The sequence below is a fragment of the Camelus bactrianus genome, chromosome 1 (genome assembly GCF_048773025.1).
Source record: "Camelus bactrianus isolate YW-2024 breed Bactrian camel chromosome 1, ASM4877302v1, whole genome shotgun sequence".
NCBI classification, from domain to species: Eukaryota; Metazoa; Chordata; class Mammalia; order Artiodactyla; family Camelidae; genus Camelus; species Camelus bactrianus.
The window spans coordinates 117117825-117132546 of NC_133539.1; the positions used below are offsets into that span (position 1 = coordinate 117117825).

At 38.2% G+C, this 14722-nt stretch overlaps 1 protein-coding gene across 1 annotated transcript in view; it reads right to left on the reverse strand.

The window, feature by feature from the left end:
- KCNH8 (potassium voltage-gated channel subfamily H member 8) overlaps window positions 1–14722 on the reverse strand; it is a 353104-nt gene that overhangs the window by 18513 nt on the left and 319869 nt on the right. The window contains exons 13-15 of the mRNA XM_010959592.3: window positions 14012–14370; window positions 11702–11808; window positions 9208–9284 (exon numbers count right to left, since the gene is read on the reverse strand). Of these exons, the coding sequence (XP_010957894.1) occupies window positions 9208–9284; window positions 11702–11808; window positions 14012–14370 (543 nt within the window). The remainder of the gene's footprint in view (window positions 1–9207; window positions 9285–11701; window positions 11809–14011; window positions 14371–14722) is intronic.

Here is a 14722-nt window from a genome sequence, read left to right on the forward strand (position 1 = left end):
GCTACCTCGGGATACTTTACCCTGTAACAATGCCTTTCTGAGAATGGTGGGACACTTCAATATTTCAGAAACAGTTACTAGTAAGGAAGTTGAAAATGAGGAAAAAACAGTTAAAAGATGTTGATGTCACAAAACCAAATTTTAAATCTGACTTGTAGTCTTAATGACTATTATAAAATGATTCTTTAAAGCTTTAAGAAAATAATGGGTCTAAGGAGCTAGCTGGAATAGCTATTTTTAAAGGCCATGATCTATGATCCAATTATGAAATGTGATGCAAACACAGTCATGTCTGAAAAGAAGATGTTTTTTCTGTCGGTCTCAATAGCAACCGGAGCTTGGATGCTAAAATGCTAGAGGCCGAGTTGATATGAGTAGATTTCTCATCTCTTCTAAGAGTGTGCTAATGTGTCAGTGCGACAACGGGCTCCAGACCACTCGGTGAGATTCCGAGCAAAGGAGGGGTGTCAAGAAGAGAACTGGTCTCTTGCAAGTTTTGGTTCTCGTCACACATATACGTAACTTACAATATATGAAACTGTAAAAGGTGAAACGAAAATAACTTCCTAAATTCTGGTTTGAGAAGATGTTTAATTTTGTCTCATAAAAAGAACCATAACATCTTGGCCATAGAAGAATACTAAAAAAAAAAAAAAAAAAAATTAGACCCAATCAGAAAAGAATTATTCCCACCAAAGCAGTTTAAACATTGTAAGAGGCCAATGACTTAGCTGGAAAGAAAGCCACTGGACTGACAAACAGAAAGTCTTTGGTGGATGTGGTGGTTAATTTCATTCATCAACTTGACTGGGCCCTGAGGTGCCCAGACATTTGGTCAAACGTTACTCTGGGTGTGTCTGGGAAGCTGTTTCTGGATGAGATTAACATTTGAATTAGTACACTGAGTAAAGAAGACTGTCCTTAATGTATGTGGACCTTAGTCAATTAGAGACCTGAATAGCACAAAAAGGCCAACTAAAAGGGAACTCTTCCTGCCTGACTCTTGGTCTGGGACATCAGTCTTCTCCTGCCTTCAGGGCCTGCTGACTTTTGCACTAGCACTTATAGACTTACTCCTATGAGCTTTCTTGGTTTTCAGACCTTTGCATTTGACCTGGGATTGTATCATCAGCTCTCTTGGGTCTCCAGGTTGCCAACTGCAGGTCTTGTGACTCCTGAGCCTCTGTGCTTACATGAGCCAATTCCTTATAATAAATCTCTCACTCACTCACTCTCTGTATATATAGGTGTATACACACATATATGTTTTGGGCAACATGTGGATGGTACAAACCTTTACAGAAATCAATTGGTAAAGACTATACCTGAAGTGAACTTTAAGCAGGTGCAAAAGAAAAATCAAGAATGTTCTGGAACACCAAAAAGAGACCTGAAATAAGAAAGTGGATAAATCCTGGTATAGAAAATGGGGCAAAACCAAACTCAGAATAGCATAGACTAAAAAAGGAAGATCAGAATTTTGGATAACATCTGAAAGAGGCTTCATCCTCAGCTCTGTGCTTCCCGTATTACTCCAAGGGATGCTAATGGGAAAGAAAATGTTAATATAATTTTGTCACTAATGTGATCCATAAGCAAATGCATTTGGTCAATGCAGGCTAAAAATAAGTTAATTTAGTTTTTTTACTGCAAGAACTCATAGAGCCTTAGTATGCTAATGACTAATGTGCATCGCTAAGAATACGAGTTAATTTTAAGTAAAATATACCAGATGTACTTAACCACAGAGGAATTATTCTCGAAGTTTTATTTTAAATCATCTGAAAAAGAACAAAAATGTTCAAGTATTCTAATGTTTTTGGAATTATATAAACTAAGTGAGGAACATCTACCCTTTGGTCTAGGCAATCCTGTTTTATTAAGTAACCATAATAACCATCAAAACCAGTGTTTTGACCATATCTTAAAAAAGAATACTTGACAAAGAAGCCCACAATTAGTAACTAAAAGCAAGCAGACATGAGACAAATAGAAAATAAAAATTAAAATAGAAGACATAAATAAAAGTATATCAATAACATTAAATATGAATGAATTAAGCAACCTGATCAAAAGGCAAATATTGATAGACTGAACCAAAAAAATCAAGATTCAACCATAAGCTGTCAACAGAAGACACACTTTAGAGTCAAAGATATAAGTAGGTTCAAAGTAGAAGGATGAAAAAAGATATATCATGCAAAGAGCAACCACAAGAAAGCCTGAAAGGCTATATTAATATCAGACAAAATAGACTTACAATTTTTTACTAGAGATAAAGAGGAGACATTTTGTTAAAAAGGTGGTCAAATTATAGAAAATCCCTTACAGGAAATTATAACAAAATTATAAGTATATATACACCTAACAACACAGCAGTAAACACATGGACCAAAAAAAGAACTGAAGGGAGAAAGAGACAATCAGCAATAATAGTTGGAGACTACAATATCTCATTTTTAATAATAAATAAAACAACCGGGCAGATCAACAAGGAAACAGAAAACTTAAACATTACAGGCCCACAGTCATAGACGGAACAGATATCTGTAGGATATTCACCCAACAACTGTAGAATACACAGTCTTCTCAAGCACATGCGGAACATTCTCCAGGTAAGATCTTACGCTATGCCATTAAAGAAATCTCAATCAATTTAACAGGATCAAAATCATACAAAGTGTGTTCTCCAACTGTAATGGAGAGTGTTGAAAGAAATTTAAAAAGATATGAATGGACACATAGATCAATAGAATAAACAGTCCAGAAATGAACCCTCACATTAATGGCCAGCTGAGTCTCACAAGAGTGTTAAGACCATTTAGTGGGGAAGGCACAGTGTTGGTAACAAATGGTAATGTGACAAATGGACATTCACATAAAAAGTTAAGTAAAATTAGACCCATACCTCACACCATTTACAAAAATTAACTCAAAATAGATTAAAGACCTAAATGTAAGTGCTCACACTATAAAACTCTTAGAAGAAAACAGAGGAACAAATTGTCATGACCTTGGGCTAGGCAATGGCTTCTTAGATGTGACCTCAGAATCACAAAGAACAAAAGAAAAAAAACCCAGATAAACTGGATATCACCAAAATTAACATTTTTGTGCTGTATAGCAAAACATTAAGAAAATGAGAGAGCAGCTTAAAGAATGGGAGAAGAAAACTGACTTATAACTTATTACCTAGAATAAAGATGTCTTACAATTCTAATAAACAGACAACCCAATTTTAAAATGAATAGAGGATCTGAATAGACAGTTCTCCAAAGGCATACAAATGGCCAATAAGCACATGAAAAGATGCTAAACATTAGCTATCCAGGGAAATGCAAAGGAAAACCACAACGAGATCCCAGTTCACACACACTCGAATGGTTGTAATAAAAAAAATTCACATAGTAACAAATAAAATTTGTTGGTGAGGAAGTGGAGAGCTTGGAACCTTCATCTGCTGCTAAGTGAAAAATGCTTGTGCTGCTTTGGGAAACAGCCTGGGATTCCTCAAGTGTTTACACACTCACCAGCAATTTTTCCTTACCCAAGAGAAATTAAAACAGGGCCCCCACAAAACCTTGTGTGGATGTTTATGTATGTTCACAGCAGCATTATTCATATTAGCCAAAAGGTGGTTACGACACAAATGCCCATCAACTGGTAAGTGAATGAACAAAATGTGGGATATCTATACAATGAGATACTATTTGGTGATAAAAAGGAATAAAGTACTGGTATGACACTGTGAGCTGAAAACCTCGAAAATGTTATGCTAAGGGAAGAAAGTCAGTCACAAAGGAGCCCAAAGGAGCATGTTGTATGATTCCATTTCTATGAAATGTCTGGAACAGAATAAATTTATAGGCACAGAATGTAGATTACTGGTTGCCTGAGGCCGAGGGTGGGGGAGCTGCTGGTGTCAGGGTGATGGCTATGTGGTGCAAGGGTTCTTTGTGGGGTAAAGAAATGCTCAACAATGTATTATGGTGATGGACGCACAAGTCTGTGAATATCCTAAAAGCCCTCGAATTGTAAAATGGATGAATTGTATGACATGTTAATTATATCTCAATAAGGTTGTTTAAAAGAAGGAGTTACTAAACAGTATGAGAAGCCAGACTTCTCTCTCAAAAAAGAGTCAATATAAGCTGTTGTTTCTACGAAGTTCGTGTCTTTTAAGGCATGTATACATTTCATTCTCCTTAATACATTTAAGGCTCAAAGTGGATTAAAATGGCCTAACATTGACTGGCTCCTTGATGTACCTACAGAATAAAATGCTAAAATGTGGCAATTAGAGAATTCCAGCCAAAGTGCACTCTGGTGGACAAGGATGGTTTAATAAACCACTGTGTTCTTTCACTTTGAAAATGAAGACTTGGCTGTGATTATCGTTCTGTTAAGCCTGGCAGGTTCTCCTCCTACACTGTTGGTGGGAATGTAATTTGGTGCAGGTACAATGGAAACAGTATGGAGATTCCTTAAAAAACTAAAAACCTATGTTTTTAGTTACCATATGATCCAGCAATCCCATTCCTCGGCATATATCCAGAGAAAACTCTAGTTTGGAAACATGGGCACCCCAATGTTCATGGTAGCACTATGTACAATAGACAAGACATGGAAGCAACTTAAGTGTCCAACAACAGATGACTGGATAAAGAAGTTGTGATATAGATACACAATGGAATACTACTCAGCCATAAAAAAGAATAAAATAATGCCATTTTCAGCAACATGGATGGAACTAGAGATTACCATACTAAGTGAAGTAAGTCAGACAGAGAAAGAAAAATACCATATGATATCACTTATATATGGAATCTAAAAAAAGAACACAAATGAACTTATTTACAAAACAGAGATAGACTCACTGACATAGAAAATAAACTTATGGTTACCAAATGGAAAAGAAGAGGGGAGGGATAAATTAGGAGTTTGGGATTAGTAGAGACACATTACTATATATAAAATAGATAAACAACAAGGTCCTACTGTATAGCGCAGGGAACTATAGTCAGTATCTTGTAAAAACCTATAAGACAAAGAATGTGAAAAAGAATATATATATATATGTATAACTGAATCACTATGCTATACACCAGAAAATAACATATTATAAATTAATAATACTTCAATTGAAAAAGAGCCTGGCAGATTCTTTTCTGTCTAGTTTTGTTATCATTTTGCCAGTTATATATTTAGTGTAATACCAGGTAACGGTTAAGTATTGTTAAACTAGCAAACTGGGTCTCTTTGCCCTTAAATCTGTTAAGTGTCACAGAATGTGTTCTTCAGCACAGTGACACTATTATATCAAACTATTTAGCTAAAATAAGATGCATTGAAATATAAATTTTTGATCCTACCATTTTCTGTTCTAATTTTATATTGAGCATCTTCATAGTGAAAGGTAAGTCTTAGGTGAAAGCAGTCATTTTCATGATCAAATATGTTTCCCTTAAGTCCATTAATTTTCATTTTATTCCATAAGCAGTGACTAATTCTCTCTCCTCTATCACTGCCCGGGGCACTGTTAGGTAGCAGGGGTGCTAACTGGAGAGTCACATTTAAACCTTGTATGAGGAGGGAATGAGCATTTGACCATTTATTAAGGGAAGTTGCCATGTTTGGTACGTTACATAAAAAGTCCTTACAACAATCCTCTATTACAGATTCTATTATTACTATTTAATAGAGGGAAATCAGAGTTCAGATTTTTGCTGAAGTCACAGAGCTGTGGGTGGAGATCTAAAGGTCCTTTTCTCTCCAAAGCGTCTCCTCCTTCTCTGCTGTGGTGGGGCATACAGCTTCTTTGGCAGGCTTGCCTGCAGAGTTTTTCTGGGTCATCCAGATTTCAGAAATGAGGAAACACTCTGAGCCTTACCTACAAACCTTTTCAGAACTGGAGCATGTGACTCACGCAGCCCATGGCCCCCACTGGGACGTTTTGTTATTTTTAAACACTTTTCTTAGAATTTCACTATTTCTTTCTCTGCTGTAAAGCAACGGCAATGTTTTCAAAGGTGTTCTAATATTAGCAGCTGCCCTACATCTTTTAAACACTCCTACCTGTTCTGTGAATGTAGGTTCACAGATTTCGTTCTGTATTAAGCCAGCTGATTATGAAATCTACATATCAGTGAACAATTTCTTTACACCCTAAATATCAGAATGGGGATTGTGTGATGCCCTCCAGATTATACAGTGGTTCAATGTGCCTCACCTATTTGGGGGGTTGCCCCTTTGTTGCAGAGTTATTACCATGCAGTGCCTCCCACGTTTATTATCAACCCTTCTCGTGCTTACTGCTAAGCAAAGGACAGAATAAACAAAGGACAGAGCGATCCAACAATCACTATGTGAGTAGTGGGAAACAGGTGAAATGAAAAAATTAGTCTTAGCCTTTGAAAGACAGATTTGTTTTTTGGCTATATAAAGATTATTTTGTAGGAGACATGAGGGAAAAAGAAGTGGGCGGTTAAAAGAACAGTAATTTTACAGTTTGAAGTCAATTTGTATTTTTATTCTGTCTTAGTGAGTTTTAATGCACTACCCAAAGGGTCAAGATTATGCATAAATTAAATTACGTGTAAAAAAATTAGATCTTTTTAACTTAAGCTTCAACATGAAGAAATAGGATATTTTCCTATATGGAAAAACTAATTCTTTAGGGATGGATAATTAGATCACTCGTACTTTATCTTGCTCTTTTTTATTTCAATTTATGACAAGATAACAAGATTTACGGTATCTCACCAGAAAAGCAATCATGGATACAGAAGCACACTGGGGAAATATTTTGTTTTTCAACTGGCTATGTGTTTTACCACATCTACTGGGCTCACATTGTGAAAGGAAAATCATGTAGTGTGTGGATTTATAGCTGTAAATTGGAAAAACTATCTACATTTCAAAAGGTGAAGATACAAACACATTTTTTTTTTAACCCCAGACTAATCATTAAGTCCAGCATTTGAGCTAAGATATTGGTCAGTCAGTTCTTAAAACCATTAAATAATCTCCTCAAAAGTGAGGGAAAATAATTCACATGGTATTAATGGGTGGTTTAATCTAAGACTAATATCTGAAAGGAAATTGCTTAATAAAAAGGTTAATGTCTGGGTCTCCAGCGGAGTGTTCACTCTGTTTTGTTCTGGTGTATTTTTAACAAGAAATTATTTGGGCGATCCCACACATGGCCAAGTCCTTGTGATTTAAGGAGTTTCAAGCCAGTTAGTTTTTCTACCCCTGTCTTATTAGTCTGCCCTTTGGCCTTCTTACGTCTTGTTAGCAACAATCACACTTCCAGACAGTGTAGGCTCGGAGGGAGAGATGGCCGTAAAACACAGATCTTTACTACGCTGATGGAACACAGGTTGAACAAAAACCTACGGATTTTATGACAAGCTGCCCAGTTTTCCATTCTTACAGATAACTGGAAACTGATTATGATTAGATGAAGTTCATTTTTCTCAAATCTCACATGAGTAGCGTCAGTTGGTTACATTTTGAACCGAGATCTCATCAGGGAATCAGAACCTTCAGCCCTATTACCCTGTCTGTTCCTGCTCACTGTACTTGGCCGAGGTCTACCCTGAAGGACACTGAAGACAGGTCTTCCCGCATACTCCTGTCTGAAGGTGCTTTCTAGTCTCCTCTGCAGCTAAGCCTGCAGTTAATCCCTCTGGGACCACCCTCATCTCCACTTTCGCTTGTCTCATGGAAGAACAATTCTGAGTTGTCCCACACAGGCTCTCTGTGGTCCCAGCAGGACTAAGCTCCAGTTGCCCAAAGAACAATGATCTCATTAATACACCCTTATTAATTTGTTTCCTTTCTTTTCTGTCTTATTTCTCTACCTCTTCATCTTGCTTCCTGGATCACCTTCCAAAGAAACAATCTGCATCTAAATCATTGTCTCAAAATCTGTTTCTTTATTTTTTATTAGGTTGGTTTGTTTGTTTGTTTATAGAGGAGGTGCTGGGGATTGAACCCAGGACCTTGCACATCCTAAGCACGCACCGTACCACTTGAGCTATAACCTCCCCCCAAATCTGTTTCTTTAAAAAATATTTAATTTGGGGGGAGGGGCACCCAAATTAAGACAGTGATTCAGAACTAATCTTCTCTATTTATATGAAATGTCCAGAAAAGACAAATTTGTGGAAACAGAAAGTAGGTAAGTGGTTGCCTAGGGCTGGATGTGGGGACAGGGATTAATCTTAAACGGGTGTGAGAGATCTTGTTAGGGAGGTAAAAATATTCTAAAACTCACCTGGTATGGTTGAACCACTCAGTAAAGTTACTAAAAAATCATTAAACTGTACACTTGAAATGGGTGAATTTTATGATATGCACAATATACCTCAATGAAATTGTTTAAAAAATTACTTTATCTTATGTGGAGAGATGATATAAGACCTATAGGTGAAGTGCTCCAAGTTACACAGCAAATATAGGTCAGGGAAAAAGAACAGAGTCTTGGGCCTTTGATTACTCTGATTCATTCCCCACTCTTTCTTTAAAACCTGAATGTTGCCATTTTTATTTTTATTTTTAAATTAAAAATTTTTTGAAATTGAAGTATTGTCAGTTTACAGTGTTGTGTCAATTTCTGGTGTACAGCATAATAGTTCAGTCATACATATACATACACATATTCATTTTCATTTTCTTTTTCAAGATGTTGAATATAGTTCCCTGCGCTATACAGTATACACTTGTTGTTTATCTATTTTATATATAGTAGTTAGTATCTGCAAATCTTGAACTCCCAATTTATATTTTCCCATCTCCTTCTTGATTCATCAGTGGACTAATGATTTCTTTAACTCATTAAAAATTAAAGTACCTGAAAAAGTGAAAAAAAGCACCAGTTAAATCAAATATCAATACATTCATGACACTAATTATAACAAGCATCATTTACTTAGTGCTTACTTTATGTTAAATAATTCACCTAGATTATTTCATTTAATTTCACAAATGGGCCATAATTGCTATCTCCTTGTAACACATGGAGAAGCAGAGCTGGAGAGAGGGTCAGTGACTAAAGCGGAAATTCGTCCACATTTGTCACCAGACACCAGAGCGCATGCATATGTGTAATGACTGTATCCCACTGCTTCTGCGGTTGACTAGGATATACAGCCCCTCTGACCACTGCGGCACGACCGAAGGAAGAGGAAGCTTCATACATACCTCACTGTTGAGTTTGTTTATCTGCTGCTTCGTCTCCTCTGCTTTGATGAAGAGGACGGCGGCTCCAACATCTGGGTCTGAACAAATGACATACAGCATGAGTCCTTTAGGAATAAACCTCATATGTGAGGACTGGGGCAGCTCGGACAGGGAGGGAAGCTCACGCCACCTTTCCCTTTTCCTGATGTCTGGACACTGCAGGTTCTGTCTCCCTAGTACTCCTCCGGGTGCACCTGACAGACTGTGCAACTAGGCCCACATCACGGTGGTGACCGTGACCACACTCATTGGATGCGTCCAGGGCAAACCTCCCCCTCTCCTGAACACAGTCACTACCATGTGCCAAAATGGCGTATCTTCTTTTCTTTGACCGTTTTCTAAAAGTATGTCACAGCCAGTGTCCAAGCCATGGAAGAGGGATGTTCTTTTTCTCCTTTCTTTCCTTTCCACATTTTGATTTCTGTGCCCATGAAAGCATTTTCCACCCACTTCTGTTTCAGGTGTTAATCTCCACTGCAGGTTTTCTGTCTCCTCCTCTGTTGCTCTAAAAGGTAATTTCTCCCATTTCCTGGTTCTCTCATCTCCACTTTTTCTCTATCTTACTTTTACAAATGCATTCATATCTGTCAGGAACAGAAGCAAGGCTGGGTCATTGCTAGCTGGAGTGGAAACGGTTTGATTTATATATAGATATCTGTATCTGTCATGTATGTACATATATATGTCCTAATTCTAGTTAATTGTCGGTAGAAGACTTGTTGTGGGAGAAAAAAGTCACTCAAAACAATTCGAAGTGGCAGAGTAGTAAAAGCTCATTTTGCAGAGATATTTTGCAAAGTTAATCTACTTATTCCACAAATGATAAGAGGTCTTCTGCAATGGGCCAGGCCTCCTTTAGAGGAGAGAGCAATGAATAAAGAAAATGTATTGACCCTCATGGAGTTTGAGTCTAGCACGGAAAAGAGACATTTAAAAAGCAACTATGCAATGGGTTTGGATTTCCTACCAAGGGCAGTAGGGATCCATCTCAGGGATTTAAGCATTTAAGAGTAGAGTAATAAGAAGAAGTTTGTGTTCTTTAAAAAGTTCACTGTGTATGGAGAACAGTGTGAAAGCAGAGAAGAGACTAGTAGCCAGGCAGGCAAGAGATGAATGTGGCAGGGAAAAGGGTGGTGGTGGTAAGGATAGAAAGCTTTAGACAGAACTGAGAGGTATTTAGGAGACAGATCAAGGGCATTTGTTGCCTTAATGGGGGGGTGTTGGGGTGGATGTCGGGAAAAGCGAGATGAGGAGACTAAGGGGGTGCAGGACCAGAAGCACTAGGTGGATGGGTATGGTGAGTCTGTGAGCCAATGAGGAAGACTTCCAGGTGGGACCCACCATCAGCTTCCACAGCAAATACTCACACCTGCTTAACTATCTCTACGATTTCTGTGCCCCTTTGCCCCAAGTAGAGGAATATCAACATGTGTCAGTCCATTAAATGAATGAATGAGGATTGTGGACTGACACCTGCCCGCCTCTGCTCAGCTTCCCCCCACCTCACCTTCGTCCTACCAAGGATTCTTATACTTCCATTTCCCCAGAAGAGGATGACTGCTCAGAAGAATTGCTGATTGAGATAGAATTCTGGTATTCAACCAAATGGAGACACACCCCCAGAACTGTACATTCAAATGTCTTTCTTGGGCTTGGCTTTGCCTGTGGAAGGATTTGCTAATTAGCAGGAGATTGTGACACAAGGATCCCAGAGCTGGGTGGAAAGGAGAGGAGAGAGCCGGCAGGGGACGCTGGCCTTGAGCCTGGTGACTTTTGGATCGCCTATGCCTGTTTAACACTAGTTCACTATTCTCCCTTCATCAACTCCAGGTGCGTCTTCTAAAGGAGTTGTCATTTCTAGTCTGCATCATGTTGACAGATTCCTTTTCATGGGCAATGAATTCAAGAATAAAAGAGAGAGAGCGGAGCCTGGGCTAGGTTTGGGGGTACCCTTGCATTAATTCACCATCCTAGAGGGGAGTGCTTCATACAGTTCTCTATCATTTCTGACAGCCTTATGTACTTCCGAAGATGTTTATTCCTGAAAAATTGCAAGTACATAACCTCTTACACTGGTTAATATAACCAACCTACAATGCAGAACCAACACAGCGTTTCCTTTGGGTAATGTTGTTTTCGTGGATTAGTCTGCATTCTTAATAGGAAAACATGGCTACCCTCTGATGAACAGCAGAAATTTGAGTCTCCTGACACACCGCTTCCCTGGGCTGGTAAGTGGCAGGGCATCCAGCCTGAACGGAGGAACAGTTACAAACGCTATCTTAACAGCTCGGACGTGGCACAGACTCAAGCCAAGTTATTCTATGGCTTTGGTATAAAGTTCTATCACATGGAGAATTTTCCGAGAATGGGAAGGCAAAAAGGTGCCTAAACTAAATACTACAAGTTAGAAAGAAACATCACTCCTTGAGAGAAGACTAAATATAGAGTTTACCTCCGAGAGGGGGAGATATTCTGGGCTCCGGTCTGATTCGTTCCGAGACAAAGTCAAAAGTCTGGCTTTCTTCACTACTGTTTCCATCTTCAATTCCATCAACAACCCTGTTTAAAATAACAAAGTGTGGCTAGTTGTGCATTTATATTCGTGGGTTCCAATATTTCTAGCAGACTTAAAAAACCTTGTGTTAAGTTTCTAAACTCCAGATACTCCAGAACTGTCCTACCTAATGTGATACGTAAGCCATTAACCCTGGGCGGCTGCTGAGCACCTGAAATGTGGCTAGTGCAAATTGAGATGTGCTGTGAGTATAAAATTCATACAGGATTTTGAAGATTTTAGTAAAACACAATGTAAATTATTTCATGACTAACTTTTTATATTGTTTACATTTGAAATGCTAATATTTGAAGCATACTGAGTCAAAGAAAATATATTATTAAAATTAATTTTGTGTGTGGGTTTACGTTTTTAAAATGTGGCTACAGGAACATTAAAAATTATTCACGCAGCTCACAATTTTAGTTCATGCTATAGTTCTATTGGACAGCAGTGCTATAGATCTTAGACTCTTATTTATCCTCAGATTCAAAACCTTAAGCTACAGAAGTTTTCTTACCTAAATTTTCATTGATTCACTACTCTATCCAGAATGAAAGTGTTTTAACCTAATGATTACAGAATCACAGAAAATGACTGTGATGACACCCTGGTTCTGGACTCAGACAAAACTCTGAAGTGGGAGTTGAAGAGTTATATTTAAGTTACTGTTAGCGCTGTAGCTAGTCTCTTTTCTTGGTAAATAATATCTAACCCACTCATTAATTTTTTAAAAAAAGGCATTTGTTGTAGAAAATGTAAACATAAAGGTAACAAAAATCAGAAAATAAAAATCATCTGTAATTCACCACGACTGTTGACATTTTGGTGTGTGTCCTCCAAATCTTTTTCTATATACAAAATAAGATACATTTCTTCATAAATGTAGAATCGGTTGTACACAAACCTTTCTTTTCCAGCTCTTATACACTTTCCCCCATTTAAAATTTATTATTTTTCACTTTAGTTAACATTTTAGGAAGGAGAAGAGTTCAGCGATGTTTTCAAATTACCATCTCCAACTGAACTTCTGAATATTTAATGTCTACCTACTTTTCACTAAGCTTGTTTCACTTATTTTTCCCTTACTTGCGGGTTTTGTCCAGCAGAAGTCTCACCACGGAAGGACAAAATTACTCAAGACTTTATCAAGTCAAGAGAGTGAGAGGAAGCCAGAGACCAACTCCCCGAGCTCCTCCAAAGCTCTCGTATTTATTGAGAATATAATTTAGTAAAAGCAATCCTTACAACATCAAAGTTTGTTAACCCAAGTTTGCGCTCCAACACTTAATATTTTTTCTAAATTGATAAATTGTGTTCTTCAGATGAGTAATTAAATACATAGCACATCGGAAAGATCTCTTATCTTGTAAGTAGAAAAACAGAATCTGAATCCATATTTCAGAAGTCAGATTTCTGAGATTTTGAACCAAATATTAACCTTCAAAACACTTAACATTTCCTACAACTTTATATGAACTACTTTATAGGATTTCTGAAAAGACTAAATGTAATATTAAATGAAAAATTACTGACTACATGAGGCAACTACACTATGTATTTTTCTTACGTTTATTTTTTATTTAGTCGTTTTGCAACAGGAAACGGCCTACCACTTTCACATTTTCTAGTCAGGATTTTTTACTGACTCAATCATCTTTAGTCAATCCTAGAGTGAATTTTTTAGCATTATAAATAGCAGCGTCCCATATTACCTACTAAAGAGGCCAGAAATAAAACTAAGCTTCGAGCATCCACAGTAATGAAGCAAGTATTACAGGAAATGAAAATCAACACTTCATTTCCTTCATAATTTCAACTCATTGCTCCATGAAACTTGGTAAGATCAGACATCCGGGGGGTAACAATATAGACTTTGTTCTGTCTCTTTTATTTTCATTAGACATTTATAAATGACAAAATTACAATGTAGAAACAGACATTTATAAAAGTAGGTAGAACTAAATGGATGAAGGGAGAAAAGAAGGAATTTTGAACATTTAATGGACCCCTTTGAGACTATGACTAAAACGATTTATTCTCGTACCACACACACCTCCATGTAGAAGTGCACACATAATTTAGGAAAGCTGAAGTATCCCGGGGGCAGAAGGCAGAGAAGTCTGAGTAATTTCCTAGCCAGGTCCTAGTGTGACCAGAAAGCAGGCACTTACACTTGGAAAAGAATTATATGACGTGCACTCTTACCTTGGACTGAGGTCTGGGGGGCCCGCGTTATTCAGCGTAGAAAGTTGCAGCTTCAAGTTCTTCTCGTTTCTCTTGCCATGGTTAGGGCCGTCAGTGTCCTGTTTGGTTTTGGGGGAATTCGAACCGGAGACTCTGATAGGTGAGTGAAATGGCACCGTCCCTGAGGCCAGCTGCTTCAAGCTTAAGCCAAGATAGCTTTTGTTGCCTCCAGCCTTCTTGCTGCGCGAAGAGGAGGACCCCCTGGTGTAGATGGGAGAGAGGGAGGCGGTCTCGTCTTCCTCCCCCTCCTCCTCCTCCTCCTCATCTTCCACAATGGATGGGAGTCTCTTCTTGATGCTGCCATTCCCCTTGGGCTCTGGCTAAATCAGAGGGTGATATGGATGAGCACAGATGGCAAAGACCTCTCGAGGGGCTTCTCATTCATGCTGTGGGTCCCCCCGAACAAAGCCAAATCCCCTGGAGACTTCCTTCTCTTTAAAACTGAAGACTTTGCAGATTTGGCTATTGATTTACTCAGGGGTTCAAAGTCTCCCCATTTCTGATCTTTGCTGGGTTTACTCTATCTGCCTTCCTAGTGTTGGCCCACAACCCTTTTCTTGGTCTTTTAAGCTCGCTTGGTGGGGAGCTATGCAATTTTATCAGGTTTGCATCTAGATTTTAACCAGCCTGTCATTTATAATACTATGTGATGGCATGCTTTTATGAATAAGA